At 32.8% G+C, this 16728-nt stretch overlaps 1 protein-coding gene across 5 annotated transcripts; it reads left to right on the forward strand.

Annotated features, from left to right (window-relative positions):
• Positions 1-929: 929 nt before the first annotated feature.
• Positions 930-7236, forward strand: LOC112522926 (RNA-binding KH domain-containing protein RCF3-like). Of its 5 annotated transcripts, none has more exons than XM_025132271.1 (8): positions 930-1028; positions 2137-2777; positions 3034-3429; positions 3526-3780; positions 5067-5321; positions 5442-5500; positions 5619-5712; positions 6997-7236. In XM_025132271.1, the coding sequence occupies exons 2-7, from the start codon at positions 2199-2201 to the stop codon at positions 5686-5688; spliced, it is 1614 nt and encodes a 537-aa protein (XP_024988039.1). In that variant the 5' UTR covers positions 930-1028; positions 2137-2198; the 3' UTR covers positions 5689-5712; positions 6997-7236. The 5 variants fall into 5 exon arrangements, 4 of the variants coding, with proteins under 4 accessions (XP_024988039.1, XP_024988040.1, XP_024988038.1 ...); XM_025132272.1 differs by having other exon boundaries at positions 938-1028; positions 2172-2777; XM_025132270.1 differs by having other exon boundaries at positions 955-1028; positions 2104-2777.
• Positions 7237-16728: the final 9492 nt, after the last annotated feature.

Below are 16728 nucleotides of genomic sequence, written 5' to 3' on the forward strand. Positions count from 1 at the left end.
AAAACCCAAGATAACTTTATACTTAGCAATCTTCACCAATCAAAATTTAACGCTATATTGTCACATCTTGCCTGAAGGTTGCTTAATAAGCCGGAACATTCTAGACTAATCAAGGGGATGTTAGAACTTTAGAGAATGATCGATCATGAAGGGCCAAACAATGATCAACCCACTAAAGAGCCTTTGGCCTTCTAGGAGGTCAGGGGTTCAAACCTCACCATAGTGAGGATGGTGTGCGGGTTTATTTGTTGTTTTTGCTGTATATAAATATTATATACTTCAAAAAGAAAAGGATCAACAAGAACCAAGCAAGTTCTAGAAGGGTCCATACATCTCGTGCTAGAATATTTCATTTAAATATCTCGATAATCAATTAAAATCTCGATAATCAATTAAAAATAGATGTTTTATTTTTTGAAAATAGATTTTAAGTTTACATACATCCAACCCTAGATCTTACACTCGGGTGAGATATACTGGGATCATTTGATTTGATATAATGTGACAAAAACGAACTTTTTGAAATGACTAAATTCGACTTAGGGTCTGTTTGTTAGCAGTTTAACGAGTTTAATGAGACTCACAACTTAATAGTTTTGCTATAATGACTGTTTGGTAGTGACTTAATGATACAAAAAGTTGATTATTTAGTAAGTTTATAGGGAGGAGCTTTATGCAGAAAGTCAAACTTTTTCTACAAACAGGTCACTCCAACTCCTCTATGTATTAAAAAACCATTTCAAACAAAAATATTCTTAATCTATACAGACAAATTAATCCATATAGACAACTTAATGAAAAACCAGCCAAACATCCCGATTAAACGTTACCTAAAAAGTAAAGGGGGTTGGATATCATTATCATTATTTGAGGGGTGATAAATGTAATTAAATTCCAGTAACGGTGCCCCTCATTTGGTGCTCAAACCCTACTACAAAATTCAGAGAAAGCAAAAATTGAACCCAACTGCTACTGTGGCTCACACATATCGTGCTTGGTCTTCTCCTTCGGCCACAACTCTGCACGCAGTAAGTGTTCCTCAACCCTATCTCATTCGAATTATATTTGATTTCATTGAGAACTTCGATTATATATCACTCGGTTTGTATCTTAATTTAAACACTTGATCGGTGTATTAAAGCTTGAATAGATCTCCGTGCTTGCGACTCGCTAGTTTGAGACGATTAATTATTAATTTCGATTGTATTCAGAATTTATTCATGTGTAATCACGCACTTACCATGCTTTTGTGGCGAATTAATCACCGAACGCCTGATTCGCTAATGAATTTAGAAAGCTTTGTTTCCCCGAATTTGAACTTCTCTCTTTTGGAAATGGAGGAATTAAGATTATATGTTTTTTTGTTCTGTAGAAGATGTGCATTTTGATTGTTGAGATCAAAAGTTAGTAAATTGGAATCACCACTGGTGTGGATTTTGTTGTTTGAGATCAATTTATTTCTACTTATAGTGATCGGTGTAACAGCTCATGTTTTTTGAATTTTTTTTACTTAGTATTTGAGGAATAAAGCACTGAGTTTGAAGGTGGGAATTAGTTCACTTGGTAAATTAGAGCAACTCATAGGCTTGTAAAAAGTGCATGCCTTTCTAATTGTTCTTGGAGAGATGAGGAATGATAATTTGTGAGATGTAAAATACGCCTAAACCAGTGCCTGGGTTTGATGAATTTAGGCTTCAGCATTTGCAATTTATTAGCTTCCCAGATTCCCTTGTGGAAATGCATCCATTTGACTTTTATGTGATTGTTGGTAACTTGGTATGACTATATGTACTTGCTTAAAAAAACTCAGATCGTATTGTAGTGTGTGTACTTTGAGAAAATGGACTAGTGTGATCACTCACAAATAAAAGTACTCTGGAAAGTGTAGAGAGGAAAATACAATGTGTAGAATGGTAGGGAAAGGCTTAGGAGGATTTCTTCTGCATGTCTCTTTTTTCTTTCTCAAATTCCTTTTGCCTCATATATATTGTGTATAAGAGTAGGTAAAATTTAATGTTTTTTATGATGAGATTGCAATCCTCTCAACTTAATTAAAAAGTGAACTCAGTTTCTTGCATGTGTTTACGTGTAAACTTTTGGCAGTCTTTGATTTTTGAAGCTAATTCTGTTCATCAGAGCTATACTTTTTGTTGTTTCCGACTTTCTGCTAGAGTGATTGGTCATAGTATTGTCTGCTAATGGCTGGCCAGAAGAATGACTACGAGAAAAGATCTCATTATCAACCTGACTTCCCTGGAAGTGAAGGAGGTAAGAGAACAAATCCTGTTGATGAGAGGGAGTCACATGCTATTGGACCAGAAGATACAGTGTACCGATACTTGTGCCCTGGTAGAAGAATTGGAAGTATTATTGGCAGGGGAGGAGAAATTGTGAAGCAACTGAGATCAGACACCCAGGCAAAGATTAGAATTAATGAATCCGTGCCTGGCTGTGAGGAACGTGTTGTCATTATCTATAGTTCAGGTGAGGAAACAAATAGTTTTGGAGATAGCGATGATCTTGTTTCACCTGCTCAGGATGCTCTCTTTAAGGTGCATGATAGGATTATTGCTGAAGAAGCACCTACTGATGATGAACTTGATGAGGTTCAGCAAGTTACTGTGCGAATGCTTGTTCCTTCTGATCAGATTGGATGTGTGATTGGCAAAGGTGGGCAAGTTGTCCAAACCATACGTAGTGAAACCCGCGCCCAAATTCGTATTCTGAGTAGGGAACACCTGCCAAACTGTGCGTTGAGTACCGATGAGCTTCTCCAGGTAACCCTCTTTATTACATTTTTTGTGATTTGCAGGTGCTTTCTGGCACTTGCTTTGTGGTTTTGCGAAGAGTGTGGAGAGAGAGATTATCTTCAAGAATTTTTTTTCTACTTCTTAATATGGTTTGCCGAGAAAAAGTTATTGTTTTCAATATTACAACTTCGGTGATCCTATGTGTTTGTAATCCAGTGATGCAATATCGGGTTATAGATGATTGGTTACTTGTGCTAAAGAGTGGAATTCTATAATTTTCTAGATAAGTGGTGAAGCTACAGTTGTTAGGAATGCCCTCTATCAATTGGCATCTCGCCTTCATGATAATCCATCGCGGTCACAGCATTTATTCTTGTCCTCATCCAATCTTCATAGAGCTGGTGGCGGCTACGTGGGCCCAAATTCTGGTCCTCCTCTTATGGGTGTGGTTTCTTTAATGGGTCCTTATGGGAGCTACAAAAATGATGGGGGCGATTGGGCAGCCTCTGCAAAGGAATTCTCACTTCGTTTTGTTTGTCCAACTGAGAATATTGGCGCTGTGATCGGCAAAGGTGGTGTAATTATCAAACAAATGAGGCAAGAATCTGGTGCATCCATCAAAGTTGATAGTTCTGCTGCTGAAGGAGATGATTGTCTGATAACCGTATCTGCAAAAGAGGCATGCATAGTTCTCTCGGATCATTAACTTTTGAATGGCTAATGATGTAGAAACTTTTCCGTAAGATGAATACCACTATGATTTGTTGTCTTACAGGTATTTGAAGATCCATCACCAACAATAGACGCAGCAATGCGTTTGCAGCCACGATGCAGTGAGAAAAGTGAAAAGGATTCTGGAATTTATGTACTCACCACTCGCTTGCTAGTCCCAAGCTCAAGAATAGGATGTTTAATTGGTAAAGGTGGCTCGATTATTTCTGAAATGAGAAGCCTAACGAGAGCAAACATTCGTATTCTAAGCAATGACAATCTCACCAAAGTTGCATCCGACGATGAAGAGATGGTCCAGGTATTATTATCAATTTCAAACACATGCAAATAAGTATATCTTTCTGTTACCTCACCACACACTCACAAATGCTAACTTCTTAATAACATGTACCGAAAATACCCAGTATATCCCCTACTTGAAAGTAGTCAGCAGCGGACCTATTAAGGGTTGAGTGGGGTCCCGTGCACCCTTTCTCTCAATTTTCGGAAGAGGGAAAAAACGAGACGTCGAAGGAGTGCACCCGCTTAATTTGAGTGTGCCCATAAATATTTTGGAAACCAAATATATATCAATAATCTAAGGTTGCTGAGGTGGTTGTCGTAAGGTGGATAAAGTTGCCGTCTACAATCGGTCTCAGGTTCGAGACTCATTTGTAGGAAGTGTTTAGTTTTTTTATCTTTTAAATCGTTTTCTTATAAAATTCTTAAAAATAGAAGGATGCTCTGAAATATTTTGAAACTGAAGGGATAAACTGAAATCTAAATAGAACTTCTCTAAACAACGGGTTTTTGTTCCCACTTCTATTCTTCAATCACCATCCGTGAGGAATAGTCCATCCTTCCTGGTTCATATGTTCGAAGCATATTATCTGTTACGATGAATTTATTTGTCCTAAATTGCTTTAACTTCATTATTGTTTTGCCTCGTTTACCCCTAAATTTTACGTTTGCTCTAAATTGATTTTATTTCATTATTGATTTGTCCTAAATTCTAAATTTGTTAAATCTGATTTGCACTAAATGTGTGTAGTCATTTTTTATTTGCTCGAACCCTAATGCTATTTTAATTTGATTAGTTATCTTTAAATTGTAAAATATCATATATAATACTAGAAGTCCTAGATTTGTAAGGTAAGAAAATTAGAAACCTAGAAAAAGAAAGATAAAGACAATCGAATCAAATCCAAAAAAATTAGAAAATTTTATGAAATCAACCAAGAACCAAAAAAGTTTCTTGTAATGATGGACGTTGGCTAAAAACGCGTTGAATGTAACACACAGTCTTGCTACATGTTCAAAAGATTAAGGTCGATTTCATTTAAAAATGTATTTTATTCCCTAAATTGACAAAATATGGAGTCAAATTGCTATGATTTCTCCCCCCATCAACTGCGATTTTACAACTCTTTGATCGATTAGATGTGCACCCGCTCAAAATACTTCCTGGGTCCGCCACTGCTAGGGGTAGGGTCTATGCAGACATTACTCTACCCTAGGGAGTAGAGAGACTGTTTCCAGTGAAAACCCTGGCTTGTAAAAACTTCAAAAAACATCTTGACAAATAATAGTACTTATGTTTGCCAGATCTCAGGAGACATTAATGTTGCTAGTAGTGCTCTCTTACAAGTAACCACACGCTTAAGAGCCAATGTATTTGAGATGGAAGGCACTAGAGCGGCGCTACCACCTGCTATCCCTTTTCTTCCCATGTCCATGGACATGCCAGATGCATCAAGATACGGAAACCGTGATGGTAATTCCCGTGGACGTGGACATGCTTCTCACTCCGGCAGATATGATCCAGAGTTGCCTTCGGCTGACAATTATGGCGGTTCCCAGGTAACAATTTAATACAATTGAAGTCATTTATTCTCTTCTAGTTTCCTAGTATTTATTTCCCATTTAAGATGTGCTACAAATGATTTAGCTTTTGTTATGATCACCATTCATATGCTTCAGATTCCTGTAAGTGGTTATGGATCATATGGTGTTTACTCCGGACGCTCTGCTAGTGGCGGGTAAACATCCCTCATAATCATTTCTTCTTGTTCTCAGAATGAGTTATGTATATCCTTTAGTAATTTACATTTTGTTTTATTATCCGTTAAACTAAACTTTATTTTGTGTTCTACTCAGTCATTTCTCTCATTTCACTAGGTTATCTAGTTCAAATCCTGTTTCCCAAGGGAAGCATCATGGCTATTAAGTTTCTGGGTTCTGTTGCCTTAAGGTATATAGTTGTCTTCCCTTCTTTCTCCAATTCTCATTCAGACAAGAGCATCTCCAACATATTCTCTATACTTTCTCTAAAATAGAGTATCAAAAGTTAAAATATCTGAAAAAGATTACATTCAACTTCAACTGATTCTCTATTTTAGAGATTTCAACATTAAAAATATCATTAAGATGGTTTATAATTTTATTCCGGGAAAGATTGTGCAGACTCATCATTAGAAGAATTAGAGTCAAGAAAATCTGAAACCTTCACTTTCTCATGAGTGATCAGAGGTTCTCTCAAAATAGGGAAATTAACGTAAATAGCCGTTTTACCCGGCTCAATTCACCTCCTAGCCAACTCTCTCCCACACTCACCAAAAATTCAATACCTCTGCAAGTGCCCTTGATGCAACTTGCGGAGGGGGAGCTTTTCTAAAATAACTCTTAAGTGCCACTCTCACTTTTCAAGACAAGCTTGCCACTTGCAGAGGGTTGAAAGCGTGCCATTAGCGTAAGGGGCAACTTGCGGAGGGTTGAAAGCTTCATTCCCACATTCCCACTTTTCAAAACAAGCCATGCCCACTCCGAGATCTTCAAGTATGAAAAACAATTTTAAAAAAAATACCCCCTCTGCAAGTTGCGGCCTGAGCACTTATGAAGCCGTGAAGGTATTGATTTTTTGGTGAATGTGGAAGAGAGTTGCTAGGAGGTGAATGGTAAAACAACTATTTACTTTAATTTCCCTAAATTAATATCACATCCCTCTCTGCATTCTTGCACGGTGAATTAGATGAATAAAAAAGTGTCTACTCCCACACAGAAATCACCAAGTCACCTAGAATCCGGCATTATATGAACGGATTCCCTATACATAGGTATTTCAGATTTACGATGAAATGTTGAAAATTGAGCCACAACTTTTTATTCAGTGCAAAGGAACAGTGCCTAATTTACTAATTCGTGGGAAGATATTGAACTTTTGCATTTGAAATATACATGCAACAACGTACCCCAATACAATGAAAAAAAAAATCTTTATATAAAATAATAATAACTCCATCTCATTGGTGGGAATTAAAAAAATCATTTCTCTCTCCACATTAGGTTTAGAGAATTCTCTAAACTTGGAGTTTTCTGTTGTTTAGAGAAACAATATACAGAATCTGTTAGAGCAAAATAGAGAACAAAATCTCCATTTTCTTTATTTTAGAGAATATGTTTGAGATGCGCTTAGTTGTTTACCGCGTAACTGTTGACTATTTGGTTCTAATGATCTTTCCGTTTTCCATCAAAACAGCCATGAACTGTGATGCCTCCAGCCTAAACCAGACGAGTAGACGAAAAGGACACAAGTACATTGTAATTATGCTTTGTTTCTTAATTAGGGGAGATTGTTTGTTAGACAAAACTTATCGCCTTCTTCCTAGATACCATAATCTCTGAACTCCGTGCCTGGATGACATTCGTACAATAGGGAAATACTTTTATTTTTTTCCTTGTAAATTTCATAACAGTAATCATGGTTGGTTTTTTCGTTAAAAAACAATCGGAAATATGTCACTTTCTTTTGCATATGTCTGTTGTATGCATTCGAAAACGCAGGTCAAGTTTTCGATGAAGAATAGGACGGTCCCACATATTCTGAAAGAAGGATAAGGTAAACGTGTCGAGTTTTTCATATTTTACTTGCTTCTGGTAGCAGTTGAATCTTTTAACTTCTCGCATCTGCAGTGAGATGAGTTTTACGGTCCATCTGTCGCTGGTATTCGATCAAGGACTCAGATTCGAGATCCTGCTCATCGTTGGTAAGCTGCTCTAACTCATTACAAGGGTTATTTATAAAGTTTTGGAGTTTATCTATAGGGGTTTTACATTAGTTGATATCGTTTTATGAGTTTGACTGAATATGAGCTAGATCTCCCTATCTACATCCAACATCCAACACATAGGTGACCGTTTGATTGGTTTTTCACTAAGTTCTGTATAGATAAAGTTGTCTATGTGGTGGATATCATTGTCTGTATAGATTGGGAAGGTTTTTGTTTGGGAGAGTTATTTTTCATACATGGAACTTGGAAGGAGCACCTGTAATTGATAGGGGCAGGTTTGGAGAAACTTGACTTTAACTCGCCTCCAAGAAGCTTACTGAATAAGCCATGTTTTATATCATTAAACCATTACTAAACAGTCATATATAGCTGACCGAATAAGTTGAGTCCCATTAAGCTCATTAAGTTACTAACAAACAGGTTCTGTATGGATAAAGCTATCTGTGTGGATTAATTTGTCTGTGTAGATTAGGAAGGTTTTTGTTTGAAAGAGTTTTTTCATAAATGGAAGAAGTCTTTTTTAATTGGTATAGACATGTTTGGAAAAAAAAAACTTGGCTTTTTGTATAAAGCTCCCCTCGAAAAGCTTACTGAATAAGCCATTTTCTATATTATTAAGCCACTAACAGACAGTCATGTGTAGTTGAACAATAAAGTATGAGTCTCGGTAAGCTTATTAACCTACTAACAAACATGCAGTCATATAGACATTGTGAAAATTTGGAGAATCTTGTAAAGATATCATTCCTAATATTGGAATAAAACTCATATATTACAAAAACATATCTTCTAAAATTTGTTTATGTAATGCTCGACCCTAAAAGGTTTTTAGAACCTACGACTTGACAGTATAATGGAAGCATGAAAGATGCACACATATTGCTCGAGCTTGAATATTATGAGTCCCAATATTGAGCTTGATGCGTATTTTAACAGTTCCGAGTTGTACATTATATGATCTACAAATTAAGTTTTATAAGCTTGTTTATGGATTGGAACTCGAGATCATTTAACTCGTTTTCTGGTTCGAGCTTGATATTTTGATTGTATTAATGACCATGTTCGACACGATAAAAGTGTATGTTCGTATGGGTCAAATCGATTAGGAAATTCTAATCAAGCATTCAAACGATTCGAGTTGAACATTACGAGGCATTTGCTTCGATGAAATGGTTTTGAGAGATTTGGATTTTCATATAAGGGTTTGGGATTCGAGGGACTTGGATTTGGAAGGATTAGGAGTCTTTGATATGTTTGGTTTGTAAGATTCAGTATGGAATTTAAGTTCCATTATTTATAAAAAAATGATAAATAATCATAAAAATAATTAAATTATATTTTTATTAATTGATTATTACAAAACAAATATTTTTAACATATTTGCAAATCCTACGAGATCCTTACAACCTGCATGGAATTTCAAAATCCTATGTTTAAGGATTTTAATGAAATCACGGGATTTCAAATCCGAGAAATCCTTCAAACCAAACATAGAATTGAAATGAAATTCAATTTCAAATCTTTCTAAATCCAATCCAATCCAATCTTGCAAACTAAATGAGACGTTAGTGTTACAGAGCTCGACCCATTATAGTGAACTTGTTTTGTCGTGTTGGACACCTAATCAAGTTCGAGAATTACCAAATAAATAGCTCTTTAGATGCTCAAATTCATTAACAATCCTACTTTACTATTTGTGAATCGACTAGTTTTTATTAAACAATGTATTTTTAAGAACTAGTAGATACTATAATAAACTAATTTTGAAATATAATTATTTACTTTCAAAATTATTTTATTTGGATTTGAAACATTTAATCTATAAGGTATTTACTTTCAAAATTATTTTATTATAGTATCTACTAGTTCTTATTAAACAATGTATTTTTAATTTTAATATTTAGATATTTTATATGTTATTTAATAAATATATTAAATGAATTAAAAAAATTCTAAATTATTCATTAATATACCAATATTAATAAAACTAGTACAAGACAACTTATGTCGCTAACATTTTAAAATAAATATGTGTTTTTTGAAAAAAGAAAATAAGAATTGTTTCTTTTTACCAAAAAATGATTTTTTATTTATTCAATAACTTTTACTTGACGTATAAATATATTAATTTTAATTAGATTTTTTTGAATTACTTATTAATATAACAATATTAAAAAATTGTAGAACACAATTTATTTCGTTAACATTTTAGAGAGAACTTTAAAAGATATGTATTTTTTTGAACAACATAAAATAAGAAGTGTTACTTTTTTTACAAACAAAATATATCTCGAAAAATAATGTAGCATGTTTATTTAAGAAATATTTTATTCTAAAATATTTAATTTGCATGCAACTTAACAAGAAAAATTCAAAAAAAAATGTTTTTTTAAATCATAGTAATGAAAAATGAAAATTACTAATAATAATTTGAAATAAGTTTTTATTTTTATTTTAATTAAGTCATCAAAATGACGTGTCATTCACATCAACTCGTAAAAGACACACAAACAAAAAAAGTCAATGAGTTAATCGGTTTAAAAGGTAACAAGTTACCCATTGCTATAATGAGTAGATTTTTTAAAATGCAATGCCTTAATAAAAATTATTTAAAAGTCCATTGTTATAATAAATAAAAACAAAAATAAAATATTGTAATAAAAAAATTTATGAAAATAAATTATTATTTAATGCATTTAACCCTAAAAAAATTGTCCCGACATCCGTAAAGGCGAAGGAAATGCGGCGGTAGAGGGTGGTGTGACTGTGAAATAATGAAAGGTGGAGTTGGGTTGGGCCCAATCAAAGATACCATTATCAATCACTAAATATTTTGGGCCCACTCTCTTTCTGTTTTTGCTTTCTTTCAGTTTTTCCTGGTCGGCTACTGCACGCCATTAAACCATTAACTATAAATATGTACAACCATCATTCACACTCACACCATTTATATTTTATTTTTAAAATAATAAATATTTGAGTGGTAAAAAAGTGATCCTAGTTTTTCATACAATCAAGATCAGATATGACCCATAAAATTCATATGTTGTATCACATGGGTTCACATATACCACTTATTTGTAAAAGTTACAAAACTACTCATCTATCTTCTGCATACCCATGCGAGAAACTATCCGATACTTTTCGGTCAAAGCTGCAAATGTTGACTAGAGTTGCGGTGAAGGATGTATGTGTGTGTGTATATATATATATATATATATGTGTATGTGTGTGTGAAGGATCGTATGATAAGTAGAGTTGCGGTGAGAAACATAAGAAGGGATCTGGACCCTCGATTACCTTCAATCTCAACCTACTCATGAATCACGCTTGATACATGGATTGATCCAGGGCATCTCGTCCTAATGTGCGTCCAAGGGTGAAAATCTTTTTTTACTATTCCCATCTTAACTCTCATTCTCAACGGAACCGGCCCTATATATATATATATATATATATATATATATGTCCTTCATAATCCAACCCAACCCGATAATGTCATCCACCTAAAATCTCTAAGGTGAATGCTTTGTACATTCAATTTTATATCAAAATCAGATAAAACCGTGTATTAAAAATGTAAAAAATAACATTGTGTTCTCGAAATCTTTTTAATGATAGGAAAGAAAGGAAAGGGAGGGAAAGGGGATAAGTTTTCTCCCACAAAGTGAAAGAAAAAGAAGAAAAATAATGATAAGTTTTCTCCCACAAAGTGAAAGAAAAAGAAAAAAAACTAAAACCATTTAAAAAAAACTAGAAGAGTATACGCACAATGCGGCGAGATACATCTCGATTTTAGTGTTTCATTTTTTTTTTGTCTTAGTCGATGTTATATTACCGGTTTTTTATGTGGTTTTGAGAAGACGTAATGTTTTATTTTTGAATAAAATATAAATATGAAAATATCATTAAAAAAATTGATATTAATACCAAATAAATATTTAAAATTTCTCATTTTTTGTGTATTTCATTAATTCAATTTTTTATTTTTGGTTTAATAATATAATTTTTTATAAATATAATAATTAAGTATTTTATTAGAATTCAATGATTATCCTAATTATATTTTAGTTTTTTTATATTTAAAATGAAATGGTTATCGTCTATTTGATTATGTTTATCTGAAGTTAGTTATACGAATTCAAACATAAAACTTTAATAAATTGTAGTTACACACAATTTACTTGTAATCTTGAATTTCAAGTAATATGCATCAATAAACAGTACTTCATGCATAAAAAATGGTTTTAAGAGTTTTTGGCCAAATGCTTTATAATATAGTATAGATTACTAAAACTACAAAACTTACACATCCTTCATTATAAAAGACATATTTTAAAGGATAAATTTGTAAAAATAACATCTTTACCTTTTTTTCTCTTCTGATCAAGAACTCGAAAAAAAAAAAATTTTCTTTTTTTTTTCAAGAACACAAATGAAAAAAATGTATTTTCCTTTATTTTATTTTCTTGTTTTAATATTGATGTGTGTGAGAAAAAAAATATTAACAAATAGGGATGTATTTAGGCTGTTTGGTTGATTTTTCATTAAGTCTAAGCCTGTCTGTTTTCACATATTATAAACAGTATGTTATTTGGGTAATTCTAGAAGTTGTGTAAAACTTAATCGATCGTTTAAATTTTAAGAAATGTGTTCAAATAATCATATTGTAGTTCTTTTGTCATATAGAAATATCAAATAATGTTTGTTTCATGTTGAAGGATAAAACGGTCATTTCTGTTATTCAGAGTATCGAATAAGGAAAAAAAGTAAACAACAACACATTTTTATCCGAATAGACAAATGTATCCCGACATATTTATCCGTACAAGATTTAATAGAAAATTAGATAAACAATCCCTAATTAAGTACTGTATGGATAAAGTTGTCTGCATGGATTAACCTGTCTGTATAGATTGAGAATGTTTTTGTTTGAGAGGGTTTCTTATAAATAGAATGAACGTCTGTTTTAATTGGGAGAAACAGGTTTGAAAAAGACATGGCTTTTTGCATGAAGTTCTCCCTAGAAACTTATCGAATACGCCACTTTCTATATCATTAAGCCACTACCAAACAGTCATGTATAAGTGATTGAATAAAATATGAGTCTCATTAAACTGGTAACACCCTTGACAATATATAGCCATATAGGGATGCATTTAGCCTACCCCTATCTTTATATCAATTAGGGATGCTCGCGGTGCGGTTTGAGCGGTTTAACCCCTCAAACCACAAACCAAACTGTAATGGCAGTTTAGAAAAGTTTCAATAACGAGCGGTTTTGGCGGCATATGACCAAACTGGTCAAACCGGACCACAAAAAAAGGTTTGGTCTGACCACTTTAGGCGTTTTGGACCTCTTATGGGCTTTAAATTTAGTAAAATATAAAATATATATTCAAAGTGAAACTTCTACCACTGTAATATTATTAAAAAGTAGGATATCAAATTATAAAAAAAATACATTTATATCTATAACTAAAATAAACGTTGAGTTGAAAAAATGTTAACAATTGCACTAACAATAATTGGAATTTTGGACAAACATTGAGCAAGTCGAATGTCGATTTAAAATTTCGGATTAACTTCGGGATTTTGCCAATTTAGATAGACATCGGTCAATAGAGAAATGAAACTAAAAACATAATGTCTTTGACAAACTTTTTTTAATTGTGCCATAAAGTTGAATCTACAACCTGAATACTAAGTAAAACTAATATATGTGTATATTTACGGTGGTTGGTTCAGACTGGACTGAACAGTTTGACAATTTTTCAGGGATCAGACTGCCAGACAGCTCAAACCATCAAAAACGGTCCGGTTTGACTGGTTTGAGCAGTCAACGATTTTTTCGAACACCCCTAATATCGATACACTTATGTTGGATCTTGCCACTGATATTTAAGCCATGTTTAACAAATATAAGTTAAGTTATTTTTTAAGGTTATTACAAAAGTCTTGTTTGGATGAATAAAAACTAGCTAATAACCTAACTTAATGAAACGTTAATTGGTGTACCATTTCAATAAGCTCTAAAAACCTGTTCTCGCTTTTCTTTTACTTATACATCCGATTAATATTAATTTTTATTTTATCATTGTTAATTATTACTAATTATTGTGAATGAATTCTTTTGTCTTGTAGATAGATTTTTTTATTGACATATATATAGGGGCATAATCAAATCAGAACTAATTAGTTTGTGGTAATCGTGAGGTCCAATCTCAACCACAAATCAATAGATAAATTAGGAAATTTATAATTTTGGTAATTTTTAATTAAAATTTTAATGCAAGGGTATTTTAGGTATTTTCTCTTCTCTCTCCTATCTTCTCTCTTCTCTCTCCGTCCCCCGGCCTCCGACCACCGTCCTCCGGTGATACCATAGTGGTATCACAATGCATCATATATGTGATTGGGTATCACACTGTGGTCGTTTGTGCGGTCGATCGGATATGTAACACAGTGGTATCACAATGCATCTTATATGTGTTTGAGTATCACACTGTGGTATCACCGGAGGATGGTGGCCGGAGGACGGTGGCCGGAAGACGGGGACAGAGAGAGAAGAGAGGAGAGACAAGAGAAAATACCAAAAATGTCATTGCATTAAAATTTTAATTAAAAATTACCAAAATTATAAATTTCCTAATTTATCTATTGATTTGTGGTTGAGATTGGATCTCACGGTTACCACAAAACTAACCAGTTCTCCCTTGAATGAGCCCCTATATATATATATATATATATATATATATATGTGGAATACGAATGAATTCAAGTTTATTACAGTGTTGTTTCATAAATGAAATATTAAAGAATGTTATGCATGTGAAAAAGACACAAAAACGTGTTTATACATGAAACACACACTCATACTCGTACACAATAACAAAACTTATGAAACAATATGAATCATAGCTTAAAAATCAATCTCACTTGATGGTTTTTGTTCATTTTTCATGAATTTGTTTTCACATGTGTTGTTTCACTTACATACATGAAATTGGTCTTTTACGGTTTCTAACTTTTAGCGGATTTATATTTCTCATAAAAAACTCAACTTAAAACATGACAGTTTTTACTTCAAACCCAATTTGTATTCAATAATCTTGTTCATCATTACATTCATTACAGTCTGATCAGTATCGTGACTTTGCAACACTGCTTAACGACGTGTTCATTAAGACCGAGACAAATTCTAGGTTTTAGAATCTATAAGTTAATAAGAATGCCAGTTTGCAAATATATCTTGGAGATATGATGTTTCTGCAGTGGTAAAAACATGAGTTGAAACCTAACTTTAATTGAGTAAAAGTTTTTGCAAGGGTCTACTTTCACCTAACACAAAATAAACACCCATAAAATCAAATGACAATATGCTTTAGGAATTGTGGAGTTAGCTCAACAGACAATAAAGTTCATGTATTTAGAGATTCTTATCAGATGTCAATGATTCGGGTTCTACAAAATCACCAGAAAATTTCTTAGCTGTTCTCCAAAACTCTTGAATTAGTCGAGATGCTCACAAGCAAACCCAAATTGGTTAAAGGAAAATGCAAACATTAACCCCATAACAAAGTGGATGAGGTAGACCACAAAGCAACTTGCTCTATACCATGGGACCCTAGCTTCACATGCCATGCCATATTCCATGTATATCATCATCATCATCCTCTTTATATATATATATATATATATATATATATCCAAAGAAAGAGACCGTTTAATTAATTTCCATATCTAAAAATCAAGTCCCACATTTGATTTTTTTTCTTTCTACTTCATCTTTCCATATTTAGAAACCAACTTCTTTCTTCTTCATCATCATTTCATCTTCTTAATTTCCTTCCTTCCATTTCATGCATTCATCCAAGTTGTTGCATGTGGACACAAGGTATTTGTAGTGCAGCCAAGGATGACTTGCCGGCAAGTACTAATTCAGCTTTCTTCGTACATCGTTCTGTGTTTTTTCTTCTTAAAACCTATAAAACCCGCACTCATAAGGTAAGAACTTTTGTTCATATTCTGTAAAATTTCACCAATCGATCCATTAATCTGTAAGCTTATAACCAGTAAAGACTCATAAACTTATGTTGTTTAATGAAGTTCAAACGTTAACACACTTCAACTGATTTTTGGTCTATGTACTGTCTTTCAATGCATTCATATAACATTTAGAAAGAAAGAAATGATTACTGATTAGTATTTATCGGCAAGTTGTCCTCGGCTACATATCTATCTGGTACTCACATGCTATAACTATGATGACTTTGATGCAATTGAGGTTGAAGAGAACACCGAGCTGCTTTTTCATGGTAAGTTGTTTTTTTCCCTTTTTCTTATGTTATTCTTTCTTGATACGTCATTATTAGAATTCATTTTTCGTTTATCCTGTATTTAAAATAATTCCGTTTGTAATGCGATCTCTTAATTAATCTAACAAGAACAATCCAAACCGATTTGGGTCTACAAACTGGTATTTATTTATGCTATTACCAGCCATAGATGACCGAGAGAATTAAAGCGATGGTCGTTAACGAAAAACATGCATGATAGATGAAAATGCGTCTCTGTGTTATGTTTAAACAGACTGATAGTTCTGAGTCAGATTCTACATTTCGATATTATTTAGCGAATTGTCGAGAATACATCATATCAATGACCAAAATAACTTATTTAAATGTGAATTTTTGGGTTTTTTTTAGATGGAAAAAACAATATCTAGAAATAAATAAACCGTTTTTTTTTTTGTTTTGAAATAAATATAACAATTTATACTTTAGATGATAGAAATAAATAGTGTTTTTGCCTGACAAATTATCGTTTTCTAGTTATTATAGACGGTGATTTAAATATTTGTTTAATATTGTAATTGAACATATTATAAATAATCACATTATAAAGCAAACACTGTATTTTTCACATGAATCATTTCACCATGTGAAATAACATATGCATTATTGGTTCTCATGATTTTCAACCTTTTGTGGTTTTCAATATATATGAGAACCGTGATAACCAATAACCTTGTGTTATTTCACATTGTCAAATGATGCATGTTAGAAAATTCAGTGTTGGTTTCACGATATGATTATTTTTAATATATAATTGAAACAACAGATGATTAATAATTCTCATGATTCTGTTCAATTTTTTTATAATTTTCATTTGATCAAGCTCATATATATATATATATA

This window comes from Cynara cardunculus (genome assembly GCF_001531365.2).
Source record: "Cynara cardunculus var. scolymus isolate 2C chromosome LG 12, CcrdV1, whole genome shotgun sequence".
Classification (NCBI taxonomy): domain Eukaryota; kingdom Viridiplantae; phylum Streptophyta; class Magnoliopsida; order Asterales; family Asteraceae; genus Cynara; species Cynara cardunculus.